General features: G+C 40.0%; 1 protein-coding gene across 3 annotated transcripts in view; it reads left to right on the forward strand.

Moving 5' to 3' along the window:
- The window catches only part of ddr2l (discoidin domain receptor family, member 2, like), a 38050-nt gene that overhangs the window by 8690 nt on the left and 12382 nt on the right, over positions 1-16978 (forward strand). For 2 of the 3 annotated variants that reach the window (XM_004555765.5, XM_023152561.3), the window contains exons 2-5: positions 13251-13349; positions 13528-13630; positions 13885-13954; positions 15039-15191. In XM_004555765.5, the coding sequence (XP_004555822.1) occupies positions 13289-13349; positions 13528-13630; positions 13885-13954; positions 15039-15191 (387 nt within the window). In that variant the 5' untranslated portion in view covers positions 13251-13288. Of the gene's footprint in view, positions 1-4156; positions 4228-13250; positions 13350-13527; positions 13631-13884; positions 13955-15038; positions 15192-16978 lie in introns of those variants that run through there. The other variant, XM_004555766.5, reaches the window with a different exon arrangement.

A 16978-nucleotide genomic window follows, 5' to 3' on the forward strand; every position in this document is an offset into this window, starting at 1 on the left:
CCCCTGGTGAGTTTTTATCACCAGTAATGGATGAAATAAAGCAAATGAATGCCAGATTTACTTCAGCCCTTGAATATGCCAGTTGATCTTTAGCTCATGCAACTCTGTGGTCTGTGTAATCATCTGGTGACAGACTGGGTTTACTCTGCATCTCACCAAGTGCATCCTGGGATGTCTGTAGTCCACGTGTGCTAAACGAGACCTAGTTCTGCCATCTGCCTGGACCGTCACATTAAAGTTAATGTACTCTGTGCTGTAGAAATTTGTGCAAACAGTAAACTGTTGGGTATCAAAAACCAAACAGTGGCCGTTTTTAAAGTGACAGGAGTCGTGAATAATGCTGTTTGATGTCAGAAACAGATTTTAGTTTACAGTTCTTCAGCGTCAACTTGTGTCTGCTCAGTGATAACTTCACTGAGCCTCCTGAGAGAGAGGAGTCGTCTGCTCCCTCCACCTCCAACCACTCCTGACAGAATTATGATACCCTGCATACCTGTGTGTGTATATCTGTGTGTGTACTGCATGCATGTGTATAAACCTGCAGTGCTTTAAGGATGTATGGTCCTGAGTGTGTTTTAAATGGCTCCAGGTGTGTGCTTGCTTGCATGTGTTTTGTCGTGTCTCCAGGGTTTGTATTCAGACTTAAGCAACAGAGTCTTGAGTGACATTTTGATATCAGAGTAGTTACAAATTCTCCATCTGATTTCCAGAAGAGCAGCACTGAATCAATTAAAAAGAAGATGTGAATGAAGCAACACTTGCAAAACAAAACATTGAAGAGTTTTATGTAATCTTTTACTCAGAACTGCTTCAAGGCCAGTTCTGAGTAATTGTTTGAAAACTGTGATGGTTTACTCACTGAAAGTTTTAGCAGTTACTCAGCCATGCTAGACGAAACAGTTAAAAAGGAAGATGTACTACAAATATTGTCAATAAAATGCGTCTTGCAGAAGGTTTGACTATTTGCCAATCATAGGGCTGCATCTATCGTCAATTTCTTGGTGGATACTACATGTGTTTAAAATACAGTTGGGCTTATTCCCAATACCAGTAAAAGTAACTGTACAGTGTTTTCTATTAGTGGTAAAATAGTTTATCTGTTATTGCAGGTTGTGAGGATTTTGTCTTGCGAGGAGATCTCGAGGCTTGCATGCATGGGCCTTTCTTTTTGGGACTCGTTACCTCTTTGGTTCTCAACCCAGAAGTTAGAAGGAAAATGCCAGATGTCACAAGATGAGTAAAGATAAGAAAAAAGACCCAATTTTGGTCTTTGCTTTCATTTCCTGGCATCAGCTGCACATTTCACACACCTTTTAGCTCTAATTAAAACTATGTGACTCTTGAATGCAAACATTTCCAGAGGTGATGTTAGCAAATCAGTTAAGATCGGGTAAAATATGTCTTTGAAATTTGGAGTTAGCAGGAATTTCCCAGTTTTAGGCTTAGCATGTCCCCCATTCATACTTTTCGGTGTATTTAATTGTGTTTAACTTGGCTTTGGTCTTTGCTGTCAGTTCAAAGCTTTACATGTTAAATCAAGCGCTCCTCACATTCTTCAAATGCCAGCAGCTTTTTCTAAACCAGCTGCTTCTCGGCTCGAGTTCAGACCTCGCAACCATCACCTGCTCCAGGGTTACATTTGCATCTTAAACGTTTTTCTGACTCCCAAGAGCAGTTTCACTCCGTGAGAAAAGTTAATAAAAGAACATAAACATGGACCTCAAAGCGCTGAACAGAGACAGCAGTCTATAGCAGACAACAATAAATGACCACAAAGTTTTGCACAGACTGAACAGGCACTGTTTCTGCTCATAGCTGTGCTTGTGTATGAAATGAACTTAAGAAAGGACTCCACAGATTTTACAGTTGATTTGCACAGCATGGTCAGCACTGTGAAAGCTGTGTATAGCTTCTTTTGTGTGTGTGTGTGTTTTAGCCCAGTTTGAACTTGAAGTCTAGACATCTTGTGACCTGAGTATCACCAAACTTAACTCACACTGCTGTGGATAGAAAATAAAAGCGGCAGATTTTCTGTGAATGTAGCCTAAAGCGAGGGTTTTATGGATGGCCATGAGTCTATGTTTATCACAACCCACAAACAGATGAAAAAACCCTCTTTTGGCTTTCGATATGTCTACAGCGCTATTTGAAGGAAAACACTGGGAAGAAGGATGGCGCAAAATGTTTTGACGGTGAGCACACATCTGAATTTGGCTGCTCTCGGTCGTGTGGTACGGTTTTGATAAGAGAATCTCTTCATGAGTCTAATTATGGAAGTTTTATTTCTCGTGCAATTGCTCTGTTGTTTCTGTTGATAAGCAGCTGGGAGTCTTTACCGTCTAACAACTTGATGGTGTGTTCCATTACAATCTGGACCCAACAGGCCTCTATGATTGTGTGAGCGCAGCCTCATTTATTGTGTTGCATAATCAGGCAGACATTGCTGCAGTGACAGAAAGGCTTTACAGCAGATTTTGATTCATATTGACTTGATAGCATCGCACAGCTGCTACAGATTTGTCAGTTGCACATACATGATGCAAAGCTCCCATTCCAATACATCCCAAAGGTGCTCTGCTGGAGATCTGGTGACTGTGGAGGCCATTTGATTACCAGCTACTACAAATCACTGGTTTATTTCAAGAAACCAGTTTGAGATGATTTAAGCTTTGTGACATGGCACATTATCCTGGCTGAAGCAGCCATCAGAAGAATACTCAGACTGTGGTGTTCATACCATGCTAAAGTGGTACTAAGGGACCCAAAGGATGCTAAAAAATGGAAAGTATCACTCAAACCATTATACTGTTGATGCAGGAGAAGATGAATTCATGCTTTCATGTTGTTTACACCAAATTTTGACCATGTCAGAATGTCGCAGCAAAAATTGAGAAACATCAGACCAGGCAACATTTTTTCCAAACTTCTGTTTAGACCCTGACTGCTATATCAACATGGTATTGGCATTTTAATGGCCAATTAAAAGCTAAAGGAGAAATGCCCTTCAGACATGTCATGAGTTTTAATGTTCCACAGGTAACTTTCCTACTGGCAACTTGTGTTTTGAACGACATGTCAGATTTTTGAATCACCAAGTATCGGTATGAGTATTGGTCTTAAAATCCTATATCAGTATATACATCAGTCTCTACTTCCATTGTTTCTGTTTTTGTGAACCCGTGTGTGCCAAGTGGCACACGGTGTGGTCTTCTGCTAATGTAGCCCATCTGCTTTAAGGTTCAATGTGTTGCACATTCAGAGATACTTTCTTGCATACCTTAGAGATGGTTGTGTGGGAAAATCCCAGTAGATCAGAAGTTTTTGAAATATGCAGCACCAACCAACAACCATGCTGCGTTCAGAGTCTTGCCAAACGTTTGTTTCCTCGGTCTGATACTTGGTTTGAGCTTCAGCAGATCTTAAATGCATTGACTTGGTTCCATGTAATTGGCAAATTAGAAATGTGCATAAGCAAGCAGTTGAACATGGGTACATAATATAGTGCTAGTGAGAATACACAGAAAGATGTTTTTGTTCATTAGAATGGTGATTCGATGGAGAGTGATACAGACCAGCTAACATGGCTCTGGGATTCATAGAAGCAATCACAATTGAAAAAATCATTTTTAATTAACACATTTATGCATTTAAAGGCTTTAAACTACAGAAACTCATCATAAAGACAATTAAAACATTGTGTCCATAGTCCTTGACAAAAGAGTGGGATTGTGGTATCACCTAGAATATGTGTGTGTGTGTGTGTGTGTGTGTGTGTGTGTTTGATTGGTTTATAATAAAGTCTTGCTCAAAGATCCCTTTTCCCTAAAGTGAAGTCAGGCATAACGACAGATAATTTTAGGTCAGTGTTTGTTACTAATGGTTTCTATTGTGTTCTCGGCGGGTCTGTTCAGTTTTGCTCTCAGTGAACTCTGTCTCATTCACCCCATCAACCAGAGAGAGAGAGAGAGAGAGAGAGATGTAGATTCCTGTGTGTAGCTGTAAGCGAGAGAGAGAGCCTTGGAGAAAGGCATGTGGATTCCTGTGTGTTTGTGTGAGCGAGAGACACAGAAGGAGAGAAAGACAGAAAGAGAGCGAGAGAGAGAGGTCTGGGTTGCGTTGAATGTTTGGAATGTTGAGGCTTTTGGCTTCAGTTTGTTCTGACAGGAGGAGGGAGGAGAGAGAAATGAGGGACAGAGGGAGAGGAAACGAAAAATAGGGAGAGAGGAGGTAAGTAAGGGGAATTAGAGAAGGACAATGACGGTTTACTCTGTATAATAAGGAAAATGTACTTGAAGTAAAAGTAAAGGTATGAATGCGTTCTAATGGCCATGCCCATTTATGAACATAATTGTAGTTTGTTAGTATTTTGTGACTATTTTTGGCGGCAGTCAACTTTTTCATACTGGTTTAAACTGATGATCGTTTCTTTTTCCTTTGGGTGGTTCCAGTTACTTTATAAAATCCCATTCCCACGTGGCTGACATTCTAACCTTTTTAAACACCTGTTGGTCACGTTTGCATTAAAAATGTTTACTACTTTTCTGAACTGTGGCTTTAGCAATCATGGTGTAGTGTGTGAACTGTAAATGCCAATGCCCAAAACCACTGGAAATGAGGATAATATTTTTACTTTAGTTACCGTATTTTTTGGACCATAAGGCGCACTGTCGATGAACGGGTCTCTTTTCATACATAAGGATTATATGGATTATAAGGTGCATTAACCCTTTAAAAACGGTCAGAGCGGGCATGCTCCGTTTTGCGTAACTATTTTTAAATCCCGGTAGCACTGCAACCACGTGAGCTAGCGCAATAATTTTTTTTGCATATGAAACCAGAGAAGTTGTACTTACATCTTATGCCATCAGCTTGTCCTAGGTCACAGTTTCCTTCCACATATAGCTTTGCAAAAGCTGCATAAAAAGCACTTGCAGCAACAAAAGCATAATATTCCAGAAACACACTTTGCCGATCCGATCAGCTGTTCATAACACTTCCTACGTTGGAACAGACGTCAGCGCGAACTATCGCATGTCCGCCATGACCTGCCCGAAACCGGAAGTGATATCATTTTTGCGGAAATGTAGTTTTTTACCATCAGGGCCTCATGAGCTTATACTGGTGTTTTTAAAAGTTATGTTTGACTTTATGACTTTCTGTGTCGTTTCTGGGATGCTTAGAACTAAAATTGCACTGCTGGAAATAGTTTATTTTGATGCATATGCTGCTTTTTTGCAAATTTGCACTATAATATTTATTTTCGTTTTTCCTGCAGTGTATAAAAATTGGTGTATTTCAAAAATAAAACTATGAAGGCACTCAAAATAAATTTCCTGTGGTGGGAAACTATTTTGTGCAACTTTTTTATATTTACAGTTTTGAGGGATAAGCTTCTTAAATTTCTCTAACTAGAAATATATCTTAAAAAAACATAAACGATTTTTAATTTTTTTGTAGTTTATTGCACTTTTTTGCAATTTATGTAATTACTATGCACTTGATGCATTCATATTATTAAAATTTAGGCTGTAATGGTTGTATTGATGTATAGCAACTTGAAATGCTCCCAAAAATGGCTTTACAACATGTAAAAATATAATATAAGTTCTGGCGGACTTGGTTCTATGGTAGATCTTAAAGGGTTAAGCGAAACAAAACAGTCAGTCAAACTCCCACCTCCACTTCTGTACCATTGATTCATTAATGTTGAATTCTCTTGCAGCTGCTCTATTCCCATGTTGTTGCAGTATATTATTGACTAACCTTGTATTGTGGATGGATTATCTCCTGACTGAAGTTTGGTCCGTTTACAACATCCTGCCATGCAATTGCATTTGTCCCTAAACATCGGGAACCCTCATGTAGGGCTGGGTCATATCATACCATTCACAGTAATACCGGTATAATATTAGGCAATGATAAAAAAATTTAAATATCGCAATAGAATATGGGTAAAAAGTGCATATGCAGTGCCTTTGTTTTCATACGCACATGGCAGAAGAAGCATGGCGACGACGGAGAATGAGAAGGGCGAAAGCGGATCGTTGAATGACAGATGAACCAAAATTGGTTTGTAAAAATGCTGCAACTTCAGTGGTGTGGAACTGATTTGGCTTTCGTCTGTTAACTTTTATCGAGTGGAAAAAAGTTACTATTCATCCTCTAGCTTCACTGTGTTTAACATAGCTGTTTAACATTTTAATTTTTTCAGAAATCTCTGTCAGAACATGCTATATCATGTTTAGGTAGAAACTAGCGAGCTAACTAACTTCTAACTCCGTTAAATTTAATAAATTCTGTTTTCATGGATCCATGGATGTTAAACGTAACTGTTACACCTGGTAAAGCAGCAACGCTGAACATTTTATTACAGATGAAAGTTTTTAACTCTCAGTGATGCCGCAATGTTCGTTTGACTTTGGAACCTGAAGCGCTAGCCGTAATGCTCTGACTATCCATCAAGCGGTGCGGCTTCGTAGCTTACCAAAGTTGTACTAAAACATTTTTTGACAGATTTTTGAGTGCCGTGTACCACATAAGATCGGTTCATGGTCAGTAAGCACAACCAGAATTCATACATAAGGCGCACGGGATTGTAAGGTGCACTGTCGATTTTTGGGAAAATTAAAGGATTTTAACTGCACCTTATAGTGCGAAAAATGCAGTACTTTAAATTAGGGCTGCCACGATTAGTCGACCAGTCACGATTACGTCGACTATCAAAATCGTCGACAACTAATTTAATAGTCGACGCGTCATTTGAAGCTTTGTAAGATCCCAAAAGACGCAGGAATAAGTAGCAGGATTTAAGAGTGTAATAACGGACAGAAATAGAAGATGGCAGCACAGCATGTACAAGGATACCAGCTGCCGTTAAATCCCGAAGAAGAAGAAACTGTGTCCCAGAATTCATAGCGCGGCCCAGCTCAGTTTCCAACAATGGCGGCAGCTAGTTAGTTTTAGTATTACTTGTATTATTCTTTCTCGGTCACAAAATAAACGTTTAACATATTTTCAGGCGAGAATGTAGCTGTGTAAACCTCAAATATCTGCTCAGTTTATCAGGACACCACATATTTTAAAAAGCGCTCCGACGTTTTCGGAGACGTCGGTTACCCACTAGCTCGATAGCCAGCCGGGGTTCAAGGCTAACTAGAGCCCGTGAGAACACCGGACTCCCGGCAAATCGTTTTCAAACCCACCGCCGTCTTTCGCTACTCAGGTTAAACATGATATATAAGTCACTTAGATAACTTACAAATGTTATTGTTTGGCTTTTTTTTTGTATTTTATTTGTTCCTGAGTAAATCGGTTTGAGATTAAAGTTATAGTTTCTACGCAGCTGAATAAACGTCAAGCAGACAACTGATTATCAGAAGTGTGAGATGGTCGAGAATATACTCCGGTGTCCTGTTATATTTTAGATAGCAGGGAGCAGACGGCTGAGTTTATTAAACTCCACCGAAACAATCTGCAAATTTCATTAAAATTTAATAAACTATCGTCTTGTCTTTGTGTTTAGTTAGCACATACCTTAAACACTTAAAGCTGTAAGCTAATGGTAGTTATATAAGAGCAGATGCTGCTGGTGCAATAAGCTGTACGTTTTACGTCCAATGGACGCATGATCTGATTAGTCGACTAATTGCAAAAATAATCGGTGACTAGTCGATTATCAAAATAATCGTTTGTGGCAGCCCTACTTTAAATATATTTTTATGCTGAACTTTTGTACTAACAGCAAATAGTCTGAGTACATAGCTATTCTTCTATATATCTATAGTTTATCTGTTACAAAATAACATTGTCTTTTTTCATGTAATGCAAAAGTGCACATAAGCTGGACATGAGCCTGGGCATCCTGCACAATGGTTTCTACACTGGAAACACCCATGTTCAAACAATGGTTTGTCAGAGTGACTGTGACTAAGCAGTGATGTAATCATTTAAAGCACACATAGCTGGGCTAGGCAAAGAATCTCAAAGTGCAAGTTCTGCATAATTGAAACAAAGACAGTTTTGTATGCTTCCATATAATGTGACTCTGATTTTAATAAGATTTAAAGTTATTGATTAAATGCCCCACAGACCAGAGTGCGCTGAACAAAACTAGTCTTTCTGTACTTTTCTTTTATGATAACATACTTGTTTGATGCAAACTATCTTCAGCTATATTGTGTGTTAATTTATTACACAATAATCTCTGTATTGATGCAGAACGGAAATGCTTTTAAAAAATATCAAACTATTTAATGAATCCAGTTTTTTAAATGCGTAAATTTCCTTTCACTAGTTTCGATCATGTTCTTTTTAGGCTTTGTGATGGTGTCAGTTTTGATCTCTGACACTGTTTTCTATTACACTCAGGTGGGTACACAGACCTGCTAAACCCATTTGTGCTTTCTGTCAGTGCTGCAGATTTACAGTTCGGAGGTTTTTGGTCAAAAGAAGGTTGTTATTTCCATCTGCAATAATTTATATTTGGCAGTAAGGCTCTGCTCTGGAAAAGCAGCAGCAAGACCCCTCTACAGAACAGGTCAGGCATCAATAACTTGTGGCTCCTAGAGTTTCCAAAAGAAGAATGGGAAGCAGAATCCAGCCCCTCTCCTGTGGAACCAGCTCCCAGTGTGCACTCAGAGACGCACACCCTCTCTAATGTTAAGAGCGGTTTAAATGTTCTTTTTGGATAATGCTTATAGTTAGGACTGGATCAGGTTACCTTGAGCCATCACTTAGTTGTGCTGCTGTCGGCTCAGACTGCTGGGGGACTTTCCCAGGTTGCACTGAACATTTCTTCTCCTCTCACCTCTTTTCACTGGCATTGCATTTATTGTACAGCTATTGCATGTTACTAACTTTTGCCTGCTCTTTCCTGCAGTGTTTTTCTTTTTTCATTTTGTTTGTTGTGTGTGATCTCTCTATGCTCCTGTTTTTTTCCCGTCTCTTTCCCCTCAAACCCCAGCGGGTCGAGACAGATGGCTGCCCCTCCCCGAGCCTCGTTCTGCCAGAGGTTTCTTCCTCTTTAAAAGGATGTTCATCCACATAGATGATTGTTGTCGGCTCTCCACTCAAATATTATTTGAAATTGAACTGAATCAAACTGAATTTATTTTTTTAAGTCTCTTATCTGTGTAAATTGCTGGACCCACATGTCTTCGTTCACTCAGGTCAGCAGACCAGATACTTTTGCTGATTCTGAAGAGAAAACTCAGACGTGACAGTTGCTTTTTCATTTGTGGCACAATTTGCCACTGCACACCAGGCAGACTTAAATCTCATTTAAAAATACACCTTTGCTCCCTAGCCTTTGTCCCATTGTGAGATACTGACTGTGATTTTAAGTCATCTTTTAATTGTGATGGTTCTTTTGTGTCTCCCTGTTGCTGCTTTAAAAGTAAAAGTGGCGAAAGTATTTTATAGATAGTGAATGTGGTTTGGTATGAATTGAACAGATCATGACATTGAAAGCAGGCTGCAGATCTGCATCAACTGTGGACATGCTAGAGCGATTTAGATGAGATTTGCCAATTGGATCCATAGAGCAGTATCAGTAAAGCGATCGGGTAATGTAGGCTGATCCCAGCTGATCTGCTGCGATTTTCTGGACTTTGTAGCCTGCTTGAGCTAACCCTAAACTTGATTTATGCTGCTCTCAGCAGCAGAGAAGTTTGAAAAAAACACAAAAGGCCCTTTGCCAAGTCCACAATTGACCCATTTACTGTATCGCTCTCATGTTGCACACTCATCTAGAACAGTGGTCTAAAGCGAACACAGACCTTTAAAGTAGTTCAGATCTAAACAAAGACGTGGATGATGCATAGACACTGACAAACAATCTCCTGTGTTGTTTAGAGAGCAGGACCTAGTTACATAATGTACACACTTTGGTAAGGCATGTAATTGCAAGGCTTGATGCCCCAAAGTTGTTTTACGGCGATTTAATTTCCAGAAATCTGGTTTATTTATAGCAAGCCTGAAAAAACTAAATGGTCTGTTTGTCATGGTGGCTCGAGAGGTCAAGAAATACTCCAGGAAGTTATTTATAATTTGCTTATAATGAAGCAGAATTTTTTTCATCACTTATTTGTTACAAAAACAGTTCAGTATCAGTCTTCATTAGATTCTTCCAAGGGTTACTTTTTTGTTTCTCTTTGACTTCTCTTTGTCTCTTTTACTGTCTTTTTCTCTCTGTTATTTTCTCTCCCCCCCTCTCTCTCACTCTCTTGTCATGTGATTTTGCTGTAGAGATGAGCAACAGAGCAGGAATCTGAGGTTCAGCCAACGCATTACATAAAGCTCCCTCCTTCTCCCCCAGTCGTTGCTAGAAAACAAACGTGAACCACTTCTTCTTCAGCTCGGCTAAAGTGAATGAACTCACTTCCTGAAGGCAGAGCAGGGAGTTTTTCATTAGGGAAAAAAAGAGAGAGAGAGAGGGAGAACGATTGTTTCAGGAACAGACTGGATTCTCTGGTATTTAAGAACAGTCAGTATGTGCAGAAAAACATGCAAGTCTGTCTGAAGCGGGCTGCAATCAGCTGCTGCAGCCTGTTGTGTCTACAGACCGAAACATTCACATCCATGTCAAGATGGCAAGGCTTCCCGTCTTTAACTCCTGTTAGCGCTGGGCTGGATGTTTGCCACAAGGACAGACAGCAAAGGTTTTGATTCATGGTCACTTTCAGATTTTGCCTGTTGAAGTCATCACGACATAAACTGGACGCATCAGACGTGATTCTTCTTTGTGTTTTTCATTTCATTGTAGAGCAGAGGGTCTTGAATCTGAAGCTCCCTGTGGCTTTGACAAAAAAAGGAGAAACTAAACTTAACTACAGTAACTTTTCTATATTTTATAAGTGAGGTCTGGTACCAGAACTGTGCTGCAACCCCATCAAGAGAAGTTTGTGTCTCCCCCTGGTCTCAAGTCAGACAGAGCCACTGTGATTGTTCTGCAGATGGAGTTTACTTTCTTTTTTACTTTTAACCTCCTAAGACCTGAACTCTTTCATGGCATGCATTTTCAGTTTCTCTTGGGACCTGATGAATGTAAAAACAAAGAATTACGAGATTTTTTTTTTCTTTTTACCTGATTTTTGTTTCTGAGAGAAATTAGACTGACATATGAGGACATTCGCTTTACATTTCGATAGAACAGTGGCAGTATAGTGTCCTCGGAAGTGGATATCAGGCCCTTGTAGAGCAAAATTTAGTATTTTGGTCTAGACCAGCGGTCCCCAACCCCCTGCCCACGGACCGGTACCAGTCCGTGAGTTGTTTGGTACTGGGCCCGCGAGTTCAGGCACAGGTGTAAAATTTAGGGTTTTTATTGGTTTTTAGTGTTCTTTTTTTAATTGTTTTTATAGTTAACTCTGTTTCCCTGGGTCTTTTCCTGTGTGTTATGAATTAATCTTCTTTTTTGGTACCAGTACTGGTTTTATTTTGCTGTATTTATCTGCGACACCTTAAAGGCCGGTGTGTGAAAATAGTGTCGGACATAAACTGGTCCGTGGTGCACCTTTACTGGGTTAGCATCAGGGTCAAATTCCGCTCTGATCCCAAAAGAGTTTAAAAAACCTGGAAGTTCGTGTTTGACTTTAACGCTGTCCTCTCTCTCTTTGCTTCTCCCTTCCACCCATTGTTGTCCTCCCCACCTTGCTCACCTCCCTCCCTCCTCCTCCTCTCTTTGTGTTTCTCTCCTTTTCTTCATTTTCTTATCGGCCCTCGGCCTCAAACCGCTGTCTGCGTTCTTTCTTCCTCTCTTTGTCTTTTTTCCTGTCTATTTTCTTTTTCTGTCCTCCTGTCTCTCTATCACCCCGTCTTTCTCGCCTGCCCAGCTGTTCTGACCCCGACAACTTTACACAGAGTGAATGTAGAGAACAAGACAATACGAGTAGACAGCGGTTGTAGTTTTTCTATATGTGTCTATGTATTTATGCTTGAAATGCTTTGTGTGCAACAATAGGGGTGTGTTCGTGTGCGTGTGTATGTATGTGTGTGTGCTTTAGTGTTGCGTAACCTCTGTGAGTGGGATGCTGTTTGCGTCCAGTGTTTATAAACTACTCCGCTCCAACAGCAATAACGTTGCGAAATCAAACACACACACACACACACACACACACACACACACACACACACACACACACACACACACACACACACACACACACACACACGCAGTCCTCTCGTAAATGACGGTAGGAGTCATTCAGACTCCTCCTCGTCCATCCATCCTGCTGCAGTTGTGTAAAACAGTGACCGCTGGAGACAGTCGACTTCCTACAGCGAAAACAAAGATTTTCTTTGTTTTGTTTGGAGGAAATTGCAGTTTTCAATGTTTTAATGTCAGATAATCAGTTAAATTACTCTTAATGTGCACAATGGAACACCTAAATCTCCAGAGTTCTGCTTGAATGAGGGATTCACGTCTATTCAAGCCTCAAATGAGGGATATGATAGCTGAAAGACTCTTTAGATTTTATAGTAAACCGTAGAATGATTCTTTAAACGTAGATAAATTAGAAACAGATGAAAATATGTTGCTGGATAAAATGGGATTAGAGGGAATAAATCATTTTAAGGAGGGAATAAGGATAGGAGCAGCAAAAATCAGCAAAAGTAGAATTCTTCAAATATTCATCATCACACAGGAGACATAAAAAATTCGTTCATGTACTATGATTGTCAACTGTGGGTGACGATGGCGGGCAAAATCAAAGACTTAAACATCTATTCTAGTTATGTGTTTATAGGACCTTTTTTATTTTACAATGGCAGTAATGGTCTTTGCATATGTGCAAATTGGCATGTCAACTTAAAGACAAAATAATGCTGTATTTTATGGGTCAGTTTACTGAAACTTTCCTCATAATTTTCCTAAAAACATGCAAAAATTGCAAAGATATTTCCCAAAAGAAGTCAACGTGGTGCTGCAGTGGTTAGCGCTTTTCCTGTTTTGGAATGAGTTCTTTACACGCACTCTTGGCTTCCTCCCACTGTCAAAAGACATCCTCGTTAGGTTAGCTGGGTATTCTTAATTGGCTATAGGTGTAAATGGTTGTCTGTCTCGATGTGATTGGCGGCCTGTCCGGGGAATAAGCTCCAGCCCGACTACAACCCTGAATTGGATAAAATGAAGAAAATAGAGGGATGGGTTTCCAAAAAAATGTTTACTGTAACACTTTATTCCCTTGTTGTCTGAGCCGTCATTCGCTGTCAGCTGCAGATGTTCATGTTGTTTTTTCTGTGTCTCGCAGAGATGTAGCGTGTGTGTTGGTGTGATCGGCGGACCATCATGCACCTCTTCTTGCTGCTGATCCTTCAAGCTACAGCAGCCATCGGACAGATTGATCCCGGTACACAGGCACACACACACAAACCCCACTTTACCCCATCTTGATTTTAAATCTAAATCAGTCCTCTGCAATGAGCCAATTTAAACAGTTACAACTCAATAAAATGTTTCATTTGTAAAGGTCTAAAATCCGTCCTTGCAAAACACATAAAAATAAAATTGTGAATGTGTTTTTCCAGCACACTGTCGCTACCCCTTGGGCATGGAGGATCGACGGATCAAAGATGATGCGCTCAAAGCATCCAGCCAATGGCACGAAACAACAGGACCACAGTACGCCAGGTAGGTGTGGCTTAAAGGTTAAGTCGACTGGTTTTAAAAAAGTGTCTTTTATTGTTTTTAACTCTTGAATAAAGAAAAAAAGAAAAACCTGAAATGGAATTGTGCGATACAAAAATTGATTAAATATGCTTTAGAATGAAGTCAAATAAAAATTAGAAGATTTTAGAACTCCATCTTTTGGTTAAACTTGTGCAAGTGTGGTTTATGTGTGTGTGTGTGTGTGTGTGTGTGTGTGTGTGTGTGTGTGTGTGCAGGTTGAATCGTGAGGAGGGAGACGGCGCCTGGTGTCCTGCAGCGCTGCCATCAGTCAGTCAGTACCTCGAGGTTTGTGTCTGAAGCGTGCTCAGTCATGTCCGGGTACCTGCATTTGTTATGTGGCGAAGTTCTACTCCATAAGTAAGAAGGTGTCGTGCATGCAGGAGAAAGTGGCGCTGCACAGTCAGTGTAACATGAGAACGGGTGAAAAGATCACAGTGGATCAGAATCTGAGGTTTCAGAGTGTAACACAATATTTAAGTGCTTTGCAAAGCAGCTAAATTCAGTACATTCTGATTTAAAGGTGAAGTCTGTGTGTGGTCTACAAAGTTATTCTTTGGATAAATCTAGAAGCTCATGTGTTACCCAGAGAAGGCTGTTATTACAAACTGGCATATAAACCTAAATCTGTGTATAACAGCTGACTTGTGGGACGAGTGGAAGACAAAGAAATACTTACCTTCAGAACTGAGCGATCTTTTAATAAAGTTGGTGGTATCGATACTGCGCCACATGTGTGAATGCTGCAGTGTGAAGCTGTAGGTATTTAAATATCAAAGGAGAGAATCTGAGTCACAGTCATCTGTGGACATCAAAGACTGTATGGAAAATCCTCAGTTTCACATGATATTTATGCGATTCAGACATTCTTACACTTCACATCTGTTTAAGTCGCTTTAATATCTGTATATTGACATACGTTTAATATGTTAAAATGAGGAAAGTAATTAAAAAATCTAAAACCTGAAAATAATTTTGTGATGTTGCAGAGGTTTTTGTGTGCACACTGTTGAGTAAAGGCACACAGAGCATCTTTAGTTTTTACAGTTTTCTTTATGGGCCGATTTCTGTAGAAATGCAACAAAAATCCTGAGACGCTGCAAACACTCAGCTCACGATAAAAACCATCTTTGAAGCCTGTTATAGATCTCTGACTTAAATGCATCTCGTATTTGGAAGCTGCATGCCTCTTGACATTAAAATTGCAGGATTAACAACCAGATGTGTGGACGGCTTGCCTCTATACTTTTGGGGTGAACCATTTTCCCACGTTAATGATACAATATTATCTTTAAATGCAGCCTTTAGTTTTTAGGTTACTCGCATGTTACAAGATTTGACCGAAAGCCTTTTGCTGGAATTTTCTTTTTAGGTGGATCTCGGCAGACTCACCTTTCTGACGGTTATTGGTACTCAGGGACGATATATCAGGAACTCTGGGAATGAGTTTGCCCGAGAGTATCGCGTAAACTACAGCAGGGACGGCAAGCTGTGGAAGTCCTGGAGGAATCGGCAGGGGAACGAGGTGAGTGACCCAAATATCTTACAAAAAGGACTTAATGAGAGGAGAGAGGAAACAGACTGAAAAATGGGACATGAGAAGGGTCTGAGCCGAAGGAAGAATAGGAGGAAATACGTGAGGACTGATGGAGGGAAGACTGGAGAAAGAGGAAGAAAAAAAGAAACGAACAGGATTTTTTTCCTCTCGTTTTTCACTCTAAGCTGCTTCTGGTCATTCATATTCATATCAGAGGAAATTACATTTACACGCCAGCTTCCTGTTGGCATTCGAGATCCCCGCAGCTACGCAACACTGTTAGAACAATTTAAAACACCAGAATCATGTTTTTGATCTGAGGCTCCTCCCTCACATTCACATGGGGAACTTCCCAGAGTCTGTGCAGATTTCTGGTTATTTTGTGCCCAGCAGCACAAAGATTCACATTCCAAATTTCTCAGGGTGCTTTTTTTCACTTTAGGAAATGAAGCCCGGAAACATCCGCTGAGGAGTAACTGATGCATGCCGTCAGCAGAAACTCTCAAGCTTGTCTTCTTTGCTTTGAATGTTCGGCTGCTTATTTCTACACGTGCAGTTGTGCAGGGGCACTGTGTGAGAGAAGTGAATATTAAAAAATATATATATTATTTTCTTGTGAACATAAATTTGGCATCATCCTCACCGTCCTTTTGCATCTATTTGTGATTATTTTTGTGGTTTTTGTCACTTTGTTCGATAATTCTGCTCATTTAGGGTGTGTTTGCGTTTTGTATTTGTTTAGCATAGCTTTTCTTGTCTTTTTAAAGAGATTTTCCTGCATCATTATAATAATGTTGGTCCAGGATCTACGTTGCAACTGACCAATCAGCTTTCAGTTTGCACTGGCCAAGAAGTTAGTTAATTATTTTAAAAGTATCACTAGCAAACTTACATGAGCAAACTAAATTTGGCTAACAGAAGCTAACTTGATAATATTTTTATTCGATTGTATAGATTAATAAAGAAAACAGAGCGTTTCTTATAAACATAGCCTTTTTTTTCTTTTTTACCCCATAATACAAAGCTGTGACATCACAACAATGTGACTGGTCACTTTCAATGTTGATCCTGGACACACATTGTTATGATGATGCAGAAAAAACACCAACACAGGGATATCAGATGCACCAATCGTTGGTCGCTGCCCCTCCCTGATCTTGAGTTTGTCGGTGGTCTCTATTGCCAAGCGCTGCTCATAGCAGGTTGTTTGCTCACTGGGGCTCTCTCTCTAATATTGCAGCATATTTAACTCCCTATTGTCAGGCACAAATTTTCCTCTAGACACCATCACAGTGGATTTTAATCAAGCAATCAAAATGTGACTGAAATGCACACCTTCTGGTCTAAATCAAGGGATTTAACAAAAGTAACACAAAACCTATAAAAGTGGCTAGATAGCAACATTTCTATCTCTTTAATTAGCCCATTCTCACTCCCAATGCCTAATATACCGACGATTTGTCAAATCCTGAGGTGTTCCATGGGAATGTGAAAGGTGACCTTCTGCGTTCCTATGCTACGCGCTGGATTGTGGATGAAATCGAATAGAATGAAGCTCCCACGGTAAGACATGTTCCAGCCGTGTATTCCAGCCCTAACCCTAACCTTATCCCTAATCGTAACCGACACCTTAATCGTGTTAAATAGTGTTTTCCAAAGCAATTTAAGTAAAATAAACGTACATGTGTGGATTCGTTCCAACGGTTCTCATTTTCCGAACTCGTAATATAGCGTTGGGTGGCTGAAATCGTAATATACCGACTATTTGTCACCTA

Source organism: Maylandia zebra, linkage group LG12, assembly GCF_041146795.1.
Source record: "Maylandia zebra isolate NMK-2024a linkage group LG12, Mzebra_GT3a, whole genome shotgun sequence".
In the NCBI taxonomy this organism is placed as follows: Eukaryota; Metazoa; Chordata; class Actinopteri; order Cichliformes; family Cichlidae; genus Maylandia; species Maylandia zebra.